This window comes from Canis lupus, chromosome 5 (assembly GCF_011100685.1).
Source record: "Canis lupus familiaris isolate Mischka breed German Shepherd chromosome 5, alternate assembly UU_Cfam_GSD_1.0, whole genome shotgun sequence".
In the NCBI taxonomy this organism is placed as follows: domain Eukaryota; kingdom Metazoa; phylum Chordata; class Mammalia; order Carnivora; family Canidae; genus Canis; species Canis lupus.
Genome location: NC_049226.1, coordinates 77,423,330 through 77,442,656, shown reverse-complemented (window position 1 = coordinate 77,442,656; position 19,327 = coordinate 77,423,330). Strand labels below are relative to the sequence as shown.

The following is a 19,327-nucleotide window of genomic DNA, read 5'->3' as shown; positions in this document are numbered from 1 at the left end:
TTCCATTTTCCTACCGCTCCTGGGCCCTGCCATGTACCTGTGCTCTTCCCTCAGCATGGACAACTTCCTCCTGACCTTTGCCCCTTCTTCCCCTTAAACTTTTCCTTGTCAATTTAAAGATCACTTTGTAGCCTTTCTTAACCCACTTCCCTTGCTCTGAGCAGAGTTCATTGCTTCTTTGTGATCTCATTACACATTTTAATCAACTAAGTGAAAAACTAATACATGCTCCTGGTTAAAATTCAAACACTAAAGAACATATACAGCAGTCATTATATTTGAAGTGAGTTTCTTGTAGAGAGCATGTAATTGGATCTCTTTTAAAAAAACATCTGGTAGTCTTTGTCTTTAATTGGTGTATTTAGACCATTTACATTTAATAAAATTATGTTAGGGCTTAAATCTGCCACTTTTTTTTCCTGTTTGTTCTGGGCTACATATTTTCCAATTGTTCCTCCATGTACTTTTTTTGACTTTTTTTTTTAGAGCAGTCTTAGGTTCACAGCAAAATGGAGGGGAAGTTACAGAGATTTCCCAAATACCCCCTGTCCCCCGCCCCACATATGTCCCCTACTAGTGTGGTACATTTGTTACAATTGATAAATCTACACACACATAATAATCATCAAAAATCCACAGGTTACATTAGAGTTCAGTCTTGGTGGTGTACATTCTGTGGGTTTGAACAAATGTATAATGACATGTATCCATCATTATAGTATCATACAGAGTATTTTCACTTTGCTAAAAATATCTGTGTTCCACATATTCATCCCTTCCTCTTCCCAATCCCTGGCAACCATTGATCTTTTTACTATCTCTGTAGTTTGGCCTTTTCTAGAATTTCATATAATTGCAATCATATAGTATATCTTTTCAGACTGGCTTCTTTCATTTAGTAATATACACTTAAGTTTCCTTCATGGCTTGTAGCTCATTTCTTTTTAGTACTAAATAACATTCCATTGTCTGGGTATAGCAGTTATTTAGCCACTAACCTACTGAAGGACATCTCGTTTGTTTCTAAGTTTTGGCAGTTATAAATAAAGCCTCCATAAACATCCATATGCAGATTTTTGTGTGGACATAAATTTTTATCTCCTTTGGACAAGTACCAAGTACTACAATTGCTGGATCATATGGTAAGAGTATGTTTAGTTTTATAAAAAAAAAAAAAAAAAACTGCCAGACTGTCTTCCAAAGTGGCTGACCATTTTTGCATTCTCATCAGCAATGAGTGAAAGTTCCTATTGATCCTTATTCTTATCAGCATTAGATGTTGTCCATGTTTTGGATTTGGCCTTTCTAATAGGTATGTAGTTGTATCTTGTTTTGATTTGCACTTGCCTGATGACATATGATGTGGAGCATCTATTCATATGCTTATTTGCCATCTGTATATATTCTTTGGTGCAGTGTCTGTTAAGGTCTTTGGCCCATTTTTTAATTGGGTGGTTTTCTCATTGTCAAGTTTTAAGCGTTCTTTACATATTTTGAATCACAGAAGTTTATCAGATATATCTTTTGCATATATTTTCTCCCATTCTGTAACTTTTCATTCTCTTGACATTGTCTTTTGCTGAACAGAGGTTTTTAGTTTTAATGAAGTCCAGTTCATCAATTATTATTTTCATGGACTGTGCCTCTAGTGTGTATCTAAAAAGTTGTCACTACACCCTAGGTCATCAGGATTTTCTCTTATGGCACCTTCTAGGAGTTTTATAGCTGTATGTTTTTCATTCAGGCTTATGATCCATTTTAAGCTTTGTGAAAGGTGTCAGCTCCATCTAGATTTGGGTCTCCTACATGTGAATATCCAGGTCTGGCATTGATTTTTGGAAAAACTATCTTTGCTCTTGTATTACATTTGCTCCTTTGTCAGAGTTCAGTTGACTATACTCATTTAGGTCTATTTGTGGGATCTCTGTTCATTCCACTGATCTATCTGGGTCCATTTTTATTCCCTCAACCCTGTTCTGCTACCTTGAGGCTGAGTTGTATGAACTACTCATTTATCTAAAGCCCTTAATACCTTACTTTTTAGAAACTGGCTTAGTTCTCTACTATGAGCACTTATGAAGTTAGCTACTAATCTCTTTTTCTCTCTCCTCACCACCCTCTAATTTAAAATGATAATCTTTTCAATTAATGATTACTTGGTAATAATCTCAGGGGCACACCCTCCATATTTTGCTTCTTGTATCTGTCATGTCAGAGCTTACAATATTAGGATGTCAGAACCTAATTTCTATCACTTAGTTTTAGTTCTATATTTACATGTATTCAATGTTCAACACCAGTCCTTGTGGTGAAGCTTCTCCAGTCACCACTGTGTGGTCTGTAGTGGATTTCTCAGGAAGGGGCCATAGGAACACTATTCCCTGAGTATATATGCATGTTCATAACTCTTCATCTGTGGCTTTTATGCCTAAAGATGAGTTTGGTTGGATACAGTACCTTTTGCTTATGTTTACACTTGAATATCTTAAATGCATTGCTCCATTATTTTCTCCTGTACTATTCTTGAAGTCTGATACTTAGTTTTCTATTGCATATGAATTAGTTATCTATTGTTGCAAAACAAATTGCCCCCAAGCTTAGCAACCTAAAACAATAAACATTTGTGATCTCATGTTGTCTGTGGGTCAGGAATTTTAGGAATGGCTTAGTTAAGATGGTTCTGCTTCCTCTGGACTCTCCCCCAACTCAGCCTTTGAGTGTTCTATCTTCTTTACATCTAGTGCTTATGCTCTGCCCAATTTAGATTCTGCACCTAGAAGTTATTTTCAGAAGGGGAATTTTTCCCACTGGAAAGGAGCCTTTTCATTAGGTATCTATGAAATGCTCAATGGCTTATGTTGGCATTGCATCCCCTGCTGTGGGCCAGGTTCAATGGAAAGCAGAATCTAATAAGACTCCGAGATATGCATGCAGGTTTCATAAGGAACCAGGAAAAAATAAGGCAAGTAGACCTGGGTGGAGAAATGCATTGTGATGGAAGTACAGCCGAGACCTCAGCGAACCCCAAAAGAAGCTCCGGAGCTGGGCTAGCTCTTCAGAATTGCCCCAGTTGAAGCAAATCAGCCAGGCCTTTGTATGTCGGCATCACCCAATCTTTGGAATATTCCTTCCTTTCCCACTGACCTGCCATGCCAGCTCTGTCTGGTATCAAAGCTCAGTATATGAATGGGTCTATTCTAAGCTTTCTTTTCTATATCATATCACTGGTCAGTTAATCTATCCCAGTATCAATCCCACACTGTCTGTTACTCCAGTTTCAAAAGTCCTAATATCTAGTAGGGCAATCTTTATTCTTCTTCATTAATGTTTTAACACTCTTTTTTGTAAACATTTTATTTATTTATTTATTTATTTATTTATTTATTTATTTATTTATTTATGGGAGCTGAGAGAGAAGAAGAGGCAGGCTCCTTGCTGAGCAGGGAGCCCAACTTGGGGCTCAATTCCAGGACCCTCGGATCATGACCTGAGCCAAAGGCAGATGCTTAACCAACTGAGCCTCCCAGGGACCCCAGCATTTTTTTTTTACCATATTTTACATTCAAGTATAATTAATATACATGATTATATCAATTTTATGTGTTTTAACTATTCTTAGCCCTTTGTTATTCCATATAAACTTTATTTTTTTTTATTTTATTTTATTTTTTTTATTGGTGTTCAATTTACTAACATACAGAATAACACCCAGTGCCCGTCACCCATTCACTCCCACCCCCCGCCCTCCTCCCCTTCTACCACCCCTAGTTCGTTTCCCAGAGTTAGCAGTCTTTACGTTCTGTCTCCCTTTCTGATATTTCCCACACATTTCTTCTCCCTTCCCTTATTTTCCCTTTCACTATTATTTACCATATAAACTTTAGATTGAGCATCTTAACAGTGGTTTTCACACAACTGAAAATAGTGATCCTGGAGAAAGGTTATGTAACAAAACAGATTTTTCACATATATTAGGCTGTATAGGAAGCGGCTGCTTTCTACAACTCTATTGCACCATGTTTTATAAATATATAGAAACACTAGGGTTATCAAATTTAATAGGAAGAAAAACAAGTTACATAGTTAAATTTGAATTTCACATAAAAAACAGGAAATACTTTATATGGACAGTTATACACTAAAAAATTATTCATCTGAAATTCAGATTAAACTGGGCATCCATATTTTATCTGACAAGCCTGAAACACATCCCCTCCCTACCCCTCCACATCCCCCTGCCCCCACACACGTAATACCATTTTACCAGTTTTTCCCTGGATCCTCTATTTACGAGACAGCCACTTTCCTTGTATAACACTGCTAACCACAGTATTTTTCAAGAATATGTCACTCAAAGTGGATAATGGAGTTCTATACTTTTGTCAATAGAAAAAAGAAAAATAGTATATGTTATTTGTAAAACAAGAAGGAATCTCTTCCACATGTGACATGTCCAGGCTCAAATGGGGCAAAATCAAGATCCTATATCCCCAAATTCAGGGCCCAGCCTTACTTTTTAAAAGATATCTCCAAAGGCCCATTGTACACTCCTCAGGCTCAGGCAGGAGCAAAGCTCTTACAAGTGGGTAGCCCCTCTGAGGGCTGTCAGGAGGAAGCTTCCAGGACAGCCAACAGAAGTTCCCCCTTACCCTCTTGCAGATCTTGCGAACGCTGAAGGGCTATGATTCCTACAACACCCTGCTGCTGCCTCCCCGCCTTCCCGGGGAAAAGCTGCCCCCAGAGCTGTATGACTACTTTAAGGAGATGAAACGGTCAAAAGAGGAACAGATGAAGGCAAAGTACCTGGAGAGTCTGGTCCAGGAAAATGGTGAGAGTTCAGTGCCGGTAGCCCACCTTCCACCCCTGCCCTGGCACCCTGGAAGTATCCCTGCTGAGAAGCCAGCCAGTTACTGAGCACCTGCTATGTGCCAGGCACGTGCTAGGCACCTCACATATTTTATTTATATATCCCCACTGTATGGATGCAGAGTCAGGGATACATTCTCCCACTAGAGTCTAGTGGGGAGTTAAGACTTAAAAACAGTTGGGTGATGGACATTAAGGAGGGCACTTGAAGTAATGAACACTGGGTGTTATATGCAACTGATGCATCACTAAATTCTACCTCTGAAACTAATAATACAGTATATGTTAAGTTAAATTGAATTTAATTAGTAATTTTTTTAAAAAAACAGCAGACATAGGTATAGATAAACCTTTGCTAGTTACCAAGCCTTGTGCTGCCGGCTTTACATATATATATGAGAAACTAAAGCATTGAGAGTCCAGGTCCACATTTTTTTTAAGATTTACTTATTCATAAGAGACGGGGGGGGGGGGGGGGGGGGGCAGGGACACAGGCAGAGGGAGAAGCAGGCTCTATGCTGGGAGCCCGATGTGGCACTCGATCCTGGGTCTTCAGGGTCAGACCCTGGGCTGAAGGTGGCGCTAAACCACTGAGCCACCCGGGCTGCCCCAGGTCCACATTTTGAAGGGTTCAAGCCCACATCACTCTGACTCCAGAGTCCATGGTGGTAACCACAATGCTCCATAGCTTCGGTGTGCCCAGGTGATGGGAGGTAACACATCGCACAGGGTACAACTTGGTGCCCTAAGAGAGGGTAGGGAGTAGAGGTTCACACAAGGGAGAGGTTGGCCCTCCATGGTCCTCGAGGCCAAACTTCAATCATAAAACTGGACTATGCACTTGTAACCTGCCTCTTCCAGGCCCATCATCCACCAATGGGCTCCCTGTGTGCACTTGAGCATCAGAGCTCCTGAATGACCTGTAGCACTGTGTGGCTTGTAATGATTCATGCTTCTGCTTCCTGTTTACCATGGATTCATCCTGAAAATGCTACATTTCAGTGCCCTCCCTGTTGCTACATGCTCTCTTTTTCTATGTAACAGCCATTGCATGTGTAATTGTTTTCTTCATACCTGCCTGCTCCCCAAATGAGAAGCCCCCATAAAGGCAGTGATCAAGCATTCCCCACTTATAAACCCAAAGCATGGAATAGCACCTGATACATCATGGTGCCCAATAAATACATGCCAGGAGAGTGAATGAATAAATTGAATGGAGTCCATTTGCTCCTACCCTTGGGTTTGTCTTGCCTCTCAAGGAAGCTAGTCAGAGAATGCTAGCTTCTGAAAATGAGAGAAGACTACCTCTCTCCTAAATCTCTTGGTCAATGTCATTGAGCAGTGTTAGTGAGCTAGAGCTGCAATCACAAAGACCACAGATGGGGTGGCTTAATCAACAGAAATTTATCTTCTCACAGTTTAGGAAGCTCAATGTCTAAGATCAGGGTGTCAGCAGGTTGTTTTCTTCTGAGCCTCCTTCCTTGGCTTGTAGATGGCCATCTTCCCCCAGTGTTCACATGGTCTTCCCTGTGGGTGTTTGTCCAAATCTCTTCTTAAAGAACACCAGTCATACTGGAATGTGGGTGGAGAAGGACACTCATATGACATCATTTTAACTTTATTACTTCTTTAAAGGCATTATCTTCAAATATAGTTATATTCTGAGGCACTGGGGAATTAGGATTTCAACCTAAGAATTTTAGGGGAACCAGTTAAGCCTACAACAAACACCAACTATGTTCCAAGAATGGAGCTGAAGTACTATAAAGAGATCAATTAAACAAGGCCCTGTCTTTGAGAGCCAGAGTCAGGAAGGGAATGCAGAGTAGAGATTCTGAAACTCAAAACCACTGCCCAGTGGCCTGGAGCAGAAAACTGCAGGGGCTGCCAGGTACAACGGGCACTATGAAGTCAGAGGAGGGCCCTATCACTCTCGTCCCCAATGGACAGTCAGGGGTCCATTTTTTCATTTGGCCCATTGAAAAGTGGCCAAGAATGGGGACCCAAGGGTCCAGAGGGAGCAGGCAGGTGCATGCTGTACTTTTCCTCAGAGCCTCTACTCCCTCCACTCTCATGTGCAGATTGTCCTCCTTGCTTCCTGCACCATGGCCAGGGAGGAGAGTTAAGGAAGAGCACTGACCTCTTTGCTTCAAATTTAACTTCTTAACAAAGACAATGTCTTGCCCTCCCCTTCCCCAGGGTAGAGGGGGTCATTTCGTGCAATCACAGCCCACTTGTAGGGTGAGTGACTAACAGTGGGGAGAGTGCTGGGCAGACAAAACGGTACATGTGCTTAGCAATGACATGCACAAATGTTCATGAGGGAACACGGGCTACAAATTGGAATATACAATATGATCCCAAGTTCAGCTTTGAAAAATGAGAAATGAAATGAACAATCAGAGAGCTTGAGGCTCTTCTATACTGGTATCATAAAATACAGCTGCAATTTCTCTGTCACTATTTCCTTTCTATGTCTCTTTCACAGATGAATTTTATAATTCTTGCTCTCCTGAATTTTCTAAATTTTCTGAAGCAACTGTATAATTTTAGTACTTTTTTAATGTTAAGATGTAGAAACACTCTGGGCAAAGAAAATTCTTAACAGCCAACTGATTGCAGTTGCAGTTCTTATTTCTTGGGGTTGGCTAGTCAGGGGTGATGGTAACCAGGTGATTCTCCACTTTGTCTCTCTCACTTTCTGTCCCCATCTCCCTTGTCCCCCTCCCAACTGTTCCTCGTGTGTTTTTGTCCTTGGCTTTCTGGCAGAGGATGAAGACATGCCTTCATCAGAGTTGGGAACCTCTGCCAGTACGAAGAGGACCTCACTTAGCCAAGGGATCTCGGTCACATCCAACCTGGAAGAGCGGCATATCCCTACAGTCGAGTCCAAGACCTATCCTGATGAAGAGGAAGATGAGGAGAGCCTGGAAAAAATAATGTTTCAAAGTAAATAAGCATTTTGTCATTTTGGTACCAGTTCTCTCTACACAGAGATGGGAAGACTGTCCAGTGCCTTTCTACTTTTCTCCCTAAAATGCACCCTTGAGCCTTCTTGCAACACTGCATATTAATTCTGCAGTATGAATATGCCATCGATTATTCAGCCACTTCCTGTCATGCTGCAAATTCAGCTAGTTTCTAGTATTATTTTTTCAGCAGGGCAGATTCCCCCCAAACAGAGTTAACAGTCAGAAAGTATCTGTATTTTCAGTTCTAGTAGCTGTGGACAAATTATTAACAAAAAAGGGCACTCTCATATGCTGCACGGGGGAGTGAGAACATTTGTAGCAGATTGTCATTGTACAATAGTGTTGGAAAAAGAAAATGTTGTTCACCTTTCCATCAGACCAAGTGAATTCCAGACCTGTCCACATGCACTCACTTGCACACATATACTCTTAATTTGCAGGTGACAAGTTACAGAGCATTGACAGCCACTCCACAGAAGTTGGAGAAGTAGAGAACAACCCAGTGAGCAGGGCAATCGCTCGCCACCTGGGCATTGATATTTCTGCAGAAGGCCGCATGACCAAGAACAGGAAAGGCATCGCCATTATCATCCATGGGACGCCATTGTCAGGTATGCCATAACTTTGAAGGGTTGCCCCATTGGGTTTTTTTTTTTAAGATTTTATTTTTATTTATTCATGAGAGACACAGAGCAAGAGAGAGAGAGAGAGGCAGAGACACCGGCAGAGGGAGAAGCAGGCTCCATGCAGGGAGCCTGATGTGGGACTTGATCCTGGGTCCCCAGGATCACCCCCTGGGCTGAAGACGGTGCTAAACCGCTGAGCCACCCAGGCTGCCCCCCATTGGGTTTATGGTGAAGGTTGCACATGTAATTTTTGAGATAATAAAAGACTCTTTTGTTTGAAACTTATATAGCACAGGACTATCCCCAAACTACTACATTGCCAACCGCAGAGATGCAGAGCTAGAGAAAAGAGCAGGGACCCTTTATTTTTAATTAATACATCTCTGAATTGTTTGAGCTTATATTCTTTCAATAATTTAAAATATTAAAATATTAGAGAAAAATCCAAGACATTAAATTATTTAAAAGGGGGGGGGAATGTGTGTAGACCCTTTGAACTGGCAATATTCCTTCTATGAATTTACCTTAGGAAAATATTTAATGATGTGGACAAAGATTAACTGCACAAATGTTCACTGCAGCATTCCTTACCATTCCATACTGAAGCTTTCAGTATGGGAGACTGGCTAATTAAGCCTTAGTACACTCACATAGTAAGTTGTTTTGCCACTAAAAACAGTGTTTCATACATCTATGTTTATAGCAGCACTACTCACAATAGCCAAAAGATGGAAACAACCCAACCGTCCATTGACAGATGAATGGAAAAACAAAATATGGTGTAATAGGCCCAGAAAAGAGGGGCCTGCTACAACATGGATGAACACTGTAGACGTTATACTCAGTGAAATCATTACCAAAGGGCAATTGCTGTATGATTCCACTTATATGAAGTACTTAGAGTTGTCAAATTCATAGAAACAGAAAGTAGAGTGGTGGTTTCCAGACTGGGCAAAGAGAAGGATGGGTGGGGGGTGCTTTTTGTGTACAGAGTTTCCGTTTGGGAAGATGAAAAAGTGCTGGAGCTCTATGGTGGAGATGGTCACACAACAATACGAATGTGCTTTTGCAACTTAACTGTACACTTAAATATGGTTAAAATGATAAATTTTGTATGTATATCACTACAGTTTTTAAAAGTTGCCATAGAAGTGTGTTGAATTAATGGAAAGATGTACATGATACATTATTTTAAGTGAGAAAAAAATGTCAGACTTAGGATTTACAATCTGTATTAAATTTATATTGCTTCTGTAACAGCCACACACTTAATAAGTTGAAACAATGCAAATTTACTTTCTACAGATCAGAAATCTAAAATGTGTCCATAAGGCTGCATTCCTTCTGGGAGTATATAGGAGAGGATCCATTTCCTTGTCTTTTGTAGCTTCTAGAAATGTCATCAGCATTCCTTGGCTCGGGGCCCCTTCCTCCATCTTCAAAACCAGCATCATGGGGGCATCTGGGTGGCTCCGCTGGTGAAGCATCTGACTCCCAATTGGCTCAGGTCAGGATGTCAGGGTTGTGACTTTGAGCCCTTCAGTGGGCTCCCCGCTCAGCAGGGAGTCTGCTTGATATTCTCTCCTGCTCCCTCTGTCCTTCCCCCTGCTCATGACTCTCTCTCAAGTAGATAAATAAATAAGCCTCTAAAAAAAAAAACAAAAACGAAACCCAGCATCATAACATCTTCCACTCTCTCTTCCTTTTTCATCATCACATCATCTATTGACTCTGACCCTCCTGCTTGTCTCCGGTAAGGCCCTTGAGATTACATTGGATAATTAAGGATAATTTCCCATATCAGGATCGTTAACTCAATTGCAACTGCAAAGCCTCTCTACCACATAAGATAACATATTCACGAGTCGCAGGCATTTGGACGTGGATGTTTTTGGTGGTGGTGCCAGGGGTGGGTCCATGTTCAGCCTACCACAGAACCCATTTCTTTTTCCTGAGAAATATAAATAAGTTAGTTATATATGCATACTTAGCAGCCATATACTAACTGTAATACCTCTGGATGAGCAGATTATGGATTTTTTTCTTTTCTCCTGTTTGTTATTTGAATTTTCTGTTTTCTTTTTAATGAGCAGATATTTTGAAATGAGGAGGGGGCAAAAAAGATCAACACAAGTTATCCTTTAAACCAAAAAATCTTCCCATTAGAATCAGAGTAGAGCTACAAAATTTTTTTTAAAATAAAAAAATTTTTAAAGGTAGAATCACCTTTTAACTGAGGAGAAGACACAGAGAGATTGTGCGTTGCCATCACACAGGGCACAGCAGAGTGAGAACCAGAACCCATGCGGTTCAGGTCTTCCTTCTCTTTTCTCCTTCCACCTCTGGCCACACAAGAGACTTAACAGCAAAGCACTTGGAGATATCACTTCACCAGGATCTCTGTTCTAGAAGCTTCTTCCATTTAGGACATGGGGCACCTGAGAGCCAGGAAATTCAACCTCCTGGCCTTTTTTGCAGGAAAGACAGCCACTGCAATCAGCATGGCTAGATACTACAATGCAGCCTGCTTGAACATTGACTCCATCGTGCTTGAAGCGATCACTGACGGCAACAACATCCCGGGGATCCGGGCCCGTGAGCTCTGCATCAGGGCTGCCATAGAGCAGTCCATGAAGGAGGAAGAGTCTGGTAAGAGCCATTTCTCCTGGTTTTCTGTGGTCAAGTGGCTGGTACCCCTGCTGCTAATACCCAGGTTCTCTGTGTCCCCCACTGAGCTTTTCTCCCCAAGCCCGGTTGAAGGCTGACTTACAACATGCTCCCAGCTTATAGCCCAAGGAAGAATTCTCTTCACCAAGCATCTACAGCTCTCCCTGCTGCCCAGGACAGGCATGCACTTGGCTCTCCAGGGAACAGGACAGTGAATAAGATGCAGCCTACGCCTTTGAGGGTGACCTGTGAAAGGGGAACAGACGTGGGTTTGTTCAGAGCACAGGGAAATAATGTAATAGGGATGGGAAGGACAGGATGGGAAGGGCCAAAGGGCAACTTTGGGATGGCTGGGTTCCAACAAGCATGATCTGGGGAAGTTTTCGTGAAAATGAGCTTTGAAGGAGCAGGAGAACATTGACAGGCAAAGGTGAAGACAAGGACCTTCCAGCCTGAGAAGGCAAGGGAACCAACAGTAAATGAGAGGTAAGAATGCAGGCTGAGGTCCATCGTAGTTGACCTTGATGCCAGGAGTAAGAATTTGGATTTTATTTTGAAGGAACAGAGGAGTCAGGTGGTTTTCACCCTCGGGAGAAATGGTCAGAGTCACAGTGGGAAGGCAGGAGCTCTTGTAATGTCTTGTAAAGGAAGCAGTGGAGATACTGAGGCTGAACAGGCTCGGGCCAGCTGCCCCAAGGGGGAAGAGGCATTCCAGATGGTCACATTGAGATTTCTAGTCATAGAAACCAGGAGACTGATGTCATTTAATTTACCAAGATAGGAAACATGGGAGGAGGAGAAAGTTTGCTGGAGAAGAATATTAATTAAGTTTTTGAACCCCATTGTAGTGAGGCCTAATGTGGCCTGTCTACCAGAGGTTGGGAATCCTGGCTCCATTTGATTGTCTAAGGACCTAGAAGGCAGAGGAATGGCTGCTCAATGGGAAAATATACTGAAGTAGAGTGACTGCTCTGAGCGAACTATTTCTATATAAATATTCATAACAGCATAACATCATTTCTTTTTTCTGAGAGGGAGAGAAAGAGAGCAGGGGGAAGGGCAAAGGAAGAGGGAGAGAGAGAATCTCAATTAGGCTCCATGCTCAGCATGGAGCCCAATGCAGGGCTCGATCCCACAACTGCAAGATCATAACCTGAGCCAAAATCAAGAATTGGTTGCTTAACCAACTGAGCCACCCAGATGCCCGCATAACATCATCTCTAGCAGTGCACTGCTAGTTGATTGATGAAAGTGCCTGCAGCTTTCAGGTATGTCCTCTCCCCTCAGTACTCTGCATGGGATGCTTAGGGAAATCGAGGATTCTTTGCTGGGAAGATAAGAGAAATAGCTTTTTTAGTAGAGTAAGGGAGGAAAAATAATTTTCTCTGTCCTTCTGAATTCTTGGCTTAAACTGTTGTGATGAAAGATTAACAAGAAGAAAACAAGTTTATTAACATGTATCTTTCACATGTCCATGGGAGATACTCAGGAGGAAATGAGGTACCTTACAATTCTGAATTAAATACCATCTTCACCAGGAAAGAAGAGGAAGGAGATAGTCCTCTTAGGGGGAGAGCAAATGAGTTTTAAGAAAGACGAGTGGTCCCATAGAAGAATGGATGAAAGTAGAAAGTTTGTGACAAGTGTGTCTGGGTGTAGTCTCCTCTCCTGTGATGAGTCAGTGGATCCTTCCTGGTAGATGGAACTCCCAGGGCAAGGATTTGTGAGCAATGAGTTCCCTTTGGATGCCTCTCCTTAGGCTGATAAGGGAAGGTCAGAGAAGACTTCTCCCTGCATTTGCTGTTGTTCAGGTGCCCACAGCTCAAAAGAGAGCAGCATATTTTGAGGGGGCATACCCTGAACTCCTAAAGTCATATTTTGGGGTAACCTATTCTGCTACCTTTAGTGGGAACTCCAAGCTGCATCATAATTCTAGTTCTCTTAGATTTTTGCTTCCTCTTCTCTCAATTAAACTACATTTCAGAGGTCTTTGGAGCTGTGTTGGTGTCCCATAACCAATTCTGGATTTGCGTTTCTTATCTGAGAAGGTAATGTCAGGCTAAAGACATAACTGGGGGAGGCTTCCTCAACAAAGCAAGAGGTGTAACTGCTGGAAGAGAGCAAAGTTCCAGAAGTTCCAGAAAGTTGCAGAAAGAGGAGAGGGATGGGAAGGACAGGATGGGCCATTGGAGAACACTCACATTTTAGGAGTAGGAGATGGAAGAGAAGCCAAAGAGTCCAAAGAAAGCAAAGTGAGGAGGGTCAGAGGGGTGGTGGGCAGTCAGGAGAGCAGGACACAAGGAAGTCAAGGAGACTGAGCTGCGGGAGGGAATAGGGTGAGAAGGGCTTTCACACCTCTCCAGAGACTTCATGGGGCCTGGGGGGACCCTTCCTGCCTTGTTTGTCTCATAGGCCTTGTCTCTGGTTCATACAACACTTACTTGACTTCCTTATTCCACTATCTGTCGACTCCACTAGAATGTCAGCTGGAAGCAGGGATGCATGTTAGTTCTTCACTGATATATTCCCCACACCTAGAATGGTGCCTGGCACAGAGTAGACACAGAGGAAAGACTTCCCAAAATGTACTGAATCAAAAAGTGAAAGTAGTCAGAGTTAGCTGAAAGTACAGATAGAAGGAGCCCTTAGAGAGGGCCACTGTGGTTCACAGTTCAGAGGGCACTTTGGAGAAAACCCTTTCAATGGAGGGGTTAACCCCAAAGCTGCTATTCCCTATGGAGTCCACAGGCTGTCCTGGAGTGGAAGTGACAAATCTAATCCTGCCTGTCCCACACAGCACCCACTAGCCACCTGAAATGTGGCCAATCCAAATTGAAATGTGCAGCTAGGGGTTTTCTTTGAAGATGTAGTCTGAGTAAAAGGCTATAAAATAACAGAGTAACAATTTTTACGTATTGTTTACATGTTGAAATGATCACATTTTGCATATATTGGGTTAAAGAAAATATACCATTAAAATCCATTTGGACTTTCTTAATGCAGCTATTAGAAAATTGTAAATTACATACATATTACATATCTACTGGACAGACGTGGTCCACACTACTGTTTTAGAATTTGGGCAATGAGGGAAAGGGAGGAGATGAAATGATGATTTCTTAAAAGAAATGCAAAGTGGAATGAAAACTCTTGTTAGTATTATACCAGGAAGAGCTGGCTTTTTAAGATACAGTGGAATGATAGCGTGGGTAGGGAAAGCTGAAAGGCCTAAGGACAGCACAGAAGAGACTGCACAGCCATCAGTGAAGGCCATGCCCAGGGAGGCACAGGACTCAAGGCAAAGTGAGTAGGTAGGGGAGGCTGGAGTGGTGGTTATGGAGGCAGAGCCTGGAGGGGCTGGAGGTGACAGGGCCTGGATGAACACAGGACCAGCCAGAAGAACGAGGCACAACTGTTCCACTGGTGGCTTCAGGCTCTTGACCCCCCATCCCACCCCCAGCCACCTCCAGGTGCAACATGGAGTCCTTGTATCCATAATCATCTCCTGGGGGAAGGACTGAGGGAGATGCACAACAAGATAAAGCGAAGTAAAGCATAGTGACAACTCTCAAGGGAGTCCTGAGGGTCTGTTTGCCAAAACAGTCAACAAGGAATAATGAGTCTTCCCAAGTCTGCTTGTGCGCTGGAGAAACATGAAGCTGCCCAGCGCACAGCCGCATCACCTCATCTTAGTGTTAGGGTCCCAGGGCGGGGCTGTAGTGTACCAGCAGTTTCAGAAGAGTTGCCCTCTGGGCTGGAAGAGAACGTGGGGCAGACTAACATAGGACCCATTGGGAAGATGTGCAGCAGAGAAACCTGGGCTCCAGGCCCATCGTCATCCAGCCTTGGGGACTGGAGCCTTTTCTCCCAGCTCCTCCCAGCCAGCTGCAGGTAGAGATGGTTTTGTGTTCCTCGGGAGAATTGCACCAGGTGGGGATAGGTTTTGTGCCATCCCCACCATTAGTTTCTTATTATCCTAAGGCAACTTTTAATATAAATCCACTCTCTCTGTGTAGCCCAGGAGGTTGCTTCGGGTCAAACTGCTGTGGGACAAACACGACTGAGCAGCGATACCCTGGGCAAGTTGACATCAGAATCCACCCTGGTAACCCCTGAAATGAAACCTGCGAAGACGCTGCGTGGAAGCATGTTGATCTCCAAAAGCAAGGCAGAGAGCCATGGCTCTGGGTCTCAGAAACAGCATCACCAGCACGCGTCTGAAACACCGCAGGTACCAATCAGGGCCCCCCACAATAAGGGTGGGGGTCCTTCCCCCCAGTCCTTCCTCCTTGGCATCCTGCAGCCTCCATTGGTGTGGGTGCCTCTGCAGATTCATGATGCAGGTCCAAAGAGGTGGTCAGCAGTAGCTTTAATTTTAGGCACTGGGTTGAGTGCTACCAAGTGAAGATGAATAAAGCAAAACCAAGAGTCTGCACTCCAGCGGTGCCAAGAGTCTGATGAAGGAGATAACCACATGTTCAAATACTTGCAATAGAATGAGACTGGTGACAAAAACCCAAAAGAATTGGGTTGAGCCATATGAAATAGCCAACATTCCGCTGTTGGAACAGCAACTTCATATGGCTCTGCCTAATACTAAAGGAATGCCAGTATGAAACCATTTGTGTAAATTGGGCAGGGCAGGGGCAAGGGTTTTGGGGAGCTGCACGGGAGTCTTAGAAAGTGAAGAAGTCAGAAAGTTTGAGCCTCAGCCAAAGGACTTTGAGAAACAATTTTGGTGGGATAGCAGGTGCTGCAGCAAGAGATAGTGCATGGCACCATGAAAGATAGGTGGGTGAGGAGTTGCCAGTGGGAAAGCAGAGTCAGGTGGGTGTAGGCTTCCACCATGTTTAAAAGAAAAGGAAAAAAGACTAGTTGTTAGAGGAGCAGACCTAGGGTCAAGAGAGTTCTCTCCCTGGAAGGAGGTGGAGGCACAAGCAGGTCTATAAGGAAGGGAGCTGCTAGGGGGGTATAAGGTGATGATATGCCCAAGAGGGAATGAGATTCCTCGAGAAGACAGGGAGCACAGGACAAAGCATAGTCAATGCAGTCAGAGGCCCGTTTCTTCCAGAGTCAGTAAAGGTGAAAACAGATGCAGCTGTGCATTGGGGAGGCAAGGTGGAGAGCAGAGGCTGGGGAAGGTCTTGTTGAGTGGCTCTGGGAACGCATGCGGGACACAAAGTCTTTGTAGGAGGCGTTGAGGAAGTTGGCGAAGCATTGAAGTGTCCACTGGGGGCAGGGGGGAGAAAACCAGAAATTGGTGGTGGACAAAAGAAAGTTGCAAATGCTGATGTCCCAGCCGAAACAGGAAGCCATAACTTCACAGTTGTTAAGATTTTCCTACGCAGCAAGTGGCAACCTCCATTCAGAGGTAGAGAGGGAAATTCTTATTGTAGGGGCGGGAGTGTGCTTAGAACCAGGGGTAAGGGAGGTGAGAGTGGCATCAGTATACAGGAAGCCCAGTCTCCAAAGAGAAGGAATCAAGGGTAGGGCAGCAGAATGGGAGAAACAAGAAGAGAGGAAGAGTCCATGGGTCTCGTTACCTTCTGAGAGCGCAGTGGGGGAGGGGGGAGGGGGAGGCATGTTGGAGGAGGTGGCTGAGGTAGACCGAGTAGAGGTGAAAGCCCCTGAAGGAGAGGAGGCCCACATGTTAGATGGGCTAGGCAGGTGGAAGTTTGGATGGGGCAAGTAGACAGAGTGGAAGCCACGGTCTGCACAAGAGAGGAGGTGTGCAGGTTGGATGGGATGTCCCAGGGGCTGAATTTGTGCCAGATGATGTCTCTGATCTTCAGTTCAGTCACACCTTCTTCTCCATGAAAATTAAAACCATTGACTCACTTCCTTTTGCAGCATTATTTAACCTTCTTTCTCAAGATCTAATATGTTCTTTACAAAGAAGTCTATGGCTTATCTAGAACTCATATTTGTATTAAACAGGGTGTTGTAAGGAATCATTTTCTTCTATTGGGTTCCATCCATCTGGACAGTGAAGTAAGGCCTTGCGAGTATATCAGAGCAGCAGAAAAGCCCATTTCTGACCCCAAATCCCTTTCAATAAACAGGTTAACTTAAAACCTGCTCAAGATTGTCCCCTCCCCCATGTGGCTGCCACAGTATGACAGGACTCACGCTTTGGACAACTGTCACCCTGTCAGCATGCTTCACCCAGAGATGGCTGTTTGGTTTTCGAAAGCTCTCCTAAAGCATGAACTCCCCAATGACTAAAAGTTTAGTCATGTTGCTAAAGTGGGAAGAAATGTGTAGGGGATCCCTGGGTGGCTCAGCGGTTTAGCGCCTGCCTTTGGCCCAGGGTGTGATCCTGGAGGCCCGGGATCGAGTCCCACATTGTGCTCCCGTCATGGAGCCTGCTTCTCCCTCTGCCTGTGTCTCTGCCTCTCTCTCTCTCTCTCTCTGTCTCTCATGAATAAATAAATAAAATCTTTTTTAAAAAAGGAAGAAATGTGTAATATGTCATATAATGAAGATATGATCCCTAATATAAGGTCATTTATTTATATATCACCATGTTCTAAGAGAGCACCCGCTGGCAATCCTAATTTTTGGAATGACATTTAATCTAATACTATTACTTCTCAATTCCATGGCCTCCTCAGCTTTTCCCTCCTGTGGTCATGTTCTAGAACATATTTATCATTACCTATAAACTCCAAGACCTCTGCATTTACCCATCCTACTTCCTGACAGCCATCTTCTAACTTTCCTGATGACTTACTGGTCCCGTGCAAGCCTCCAGTCCACATCTTCACTGCCTGCCTCCCCCTTCACTTCCTTTCTTACCCAGTTTGGAATCCATGTCTGTCACTATAGGCACTCCCTTGCCCCTTCCCCTTCATTATACTCTGCAAGCAAAACTTCATCCCTGGTAAGCCAGATTCTCCACCTCCTCTGTGCAGGGTGGCTGCACACAGCTAGGAACAATCCTCTTCTCTCCTGAATGGTCTTCGTTTAAACTTAAGACCACAAATCTCACATAGACTCTTTAGTCTGCCCTGGGCAATTTGCCCTCCTCCTCTTCAAGATGACTATTTTATTGAGGTCATCACTCTCCAAACCTCTAAGGCCCTTTCCTGTTCCCCATTCCCAGCTAATGATCTCTCTCCTGACTACATGGAGGGAGCAGCAACACCAGAAGTCAACCACCTTATTCTCTCACCACCAGATCGACGAGCCGAGCTGCTACCTAGCCCAGCACCATGCCTTCCCTGCCACAGAGCCACTGTCCCAGCTTTCACCTAAGCCCTGCACGTGTGCACTGGACCTCCCCCACTCCTCACTCGAGATCTGAATTCCTCCAGTCATCCCCTCTCTCCTATGTGCTTTTTGTCCTATGGGATCCTTCCCATCAGCATCTATGCATATTGTATTACCGCTCATCTGCCCCAAGACCCCAGATTCCCCTCTCACTTTGACTTATTCCAGGGAGGCCTCCTTTGTCCTTCCATGGTCAATCTTCTCAAGGTCGCAGGCATTCATCTTGCCAGATCCAGTCGCCTGTATTCTATCCTCATCTCATGTGACGTCATAGCAGCTGATAACTCCGCCTCCTGGAAGTACTTCCTGGCCATCAGAATACCACACACTTCCAACTTTCCCTCTGCCTCATCAAGGACTCCCTCCTCTCCTCCAGCCTCTCTACCTCCTCTAGATCCTTAGGATTTGGGAATAGGCTAGAACTGAGTCCTCTACTCTTTTCTTTTTGTTATCTACCTTTTCTCTATAGGTGATCTCATGGCTTAAGTACTTAAATATTTCAAGTATGCATGTGACCCTCAAATTTCTATCTTCACCCCTAATTTCTTCCCCAGCTCAGGTTCATACATCCAAGCTCACATTCACTATCTCTGTAGAATGGCTTAGAGACATCTCAAAATGTCTGTGTCCAAAAAGTGATCCTTGCCTACCCCCAAAACAGAACAAGACAAAAAAAAATTGCTCTTCCCTCAGTATTTCCTTTCTTAATAAATGACTTTATTGTTTTCCAACTTGATCAGGCCAAACTCAAGGAGTTCATTGTTGGGAGTGGAGGTGAAAGAAAGAGGGGCACCAAGTCCTTGTGGGATGGGATGTGGGAAAAAAAGTATCAGCCACTTCTCCCCGCCTCTACCATGACCATCCTCATCCCTGCCACCACCATCCTGCCTGAAGCACAGAAATATCTAACTAACTAGGCTTCCT

General features: G+C 43.8%; 1 protein-coding gene across 6 annotated transcripts in view; it reads left to right on the top strand.

The window, feature by feature from the left end:
- The window catches only part of HYDIN (HYDIN axonemal central pair apparatus protein), a 389,826-nt gene that overhangs the window by 263,545 nt on the left and 106,954 nt on the right, over positions 1-19,327 (top strand). For all 6 annotated transcript variants that reach the window (XM_038538390.1, XM_038538392.1, XM_038538391.1 and 3 more), the window contains 5 exons: positions 4,660-4,828; positions 7,636-7,815; positions 8,279-8,449; positions 10,943-11,113; positions 15,148-15,362. In XM_038538390.1, coding sequence (XP_038394318.1) covers positions 4,660-4,828; positions 7,636-7,815; positions 8,279-8,449; positions 10,943-11,113; positions 15,148-15,362 — 906 coding nt within the window. The remainder of the gene's footprint in view (positions 1-4,659; positions 4,829-7,635; positions 7,816-8,278; positions 8,450-10,942; positions 11,114-15,147; positions 15,363-19,327) is intronic.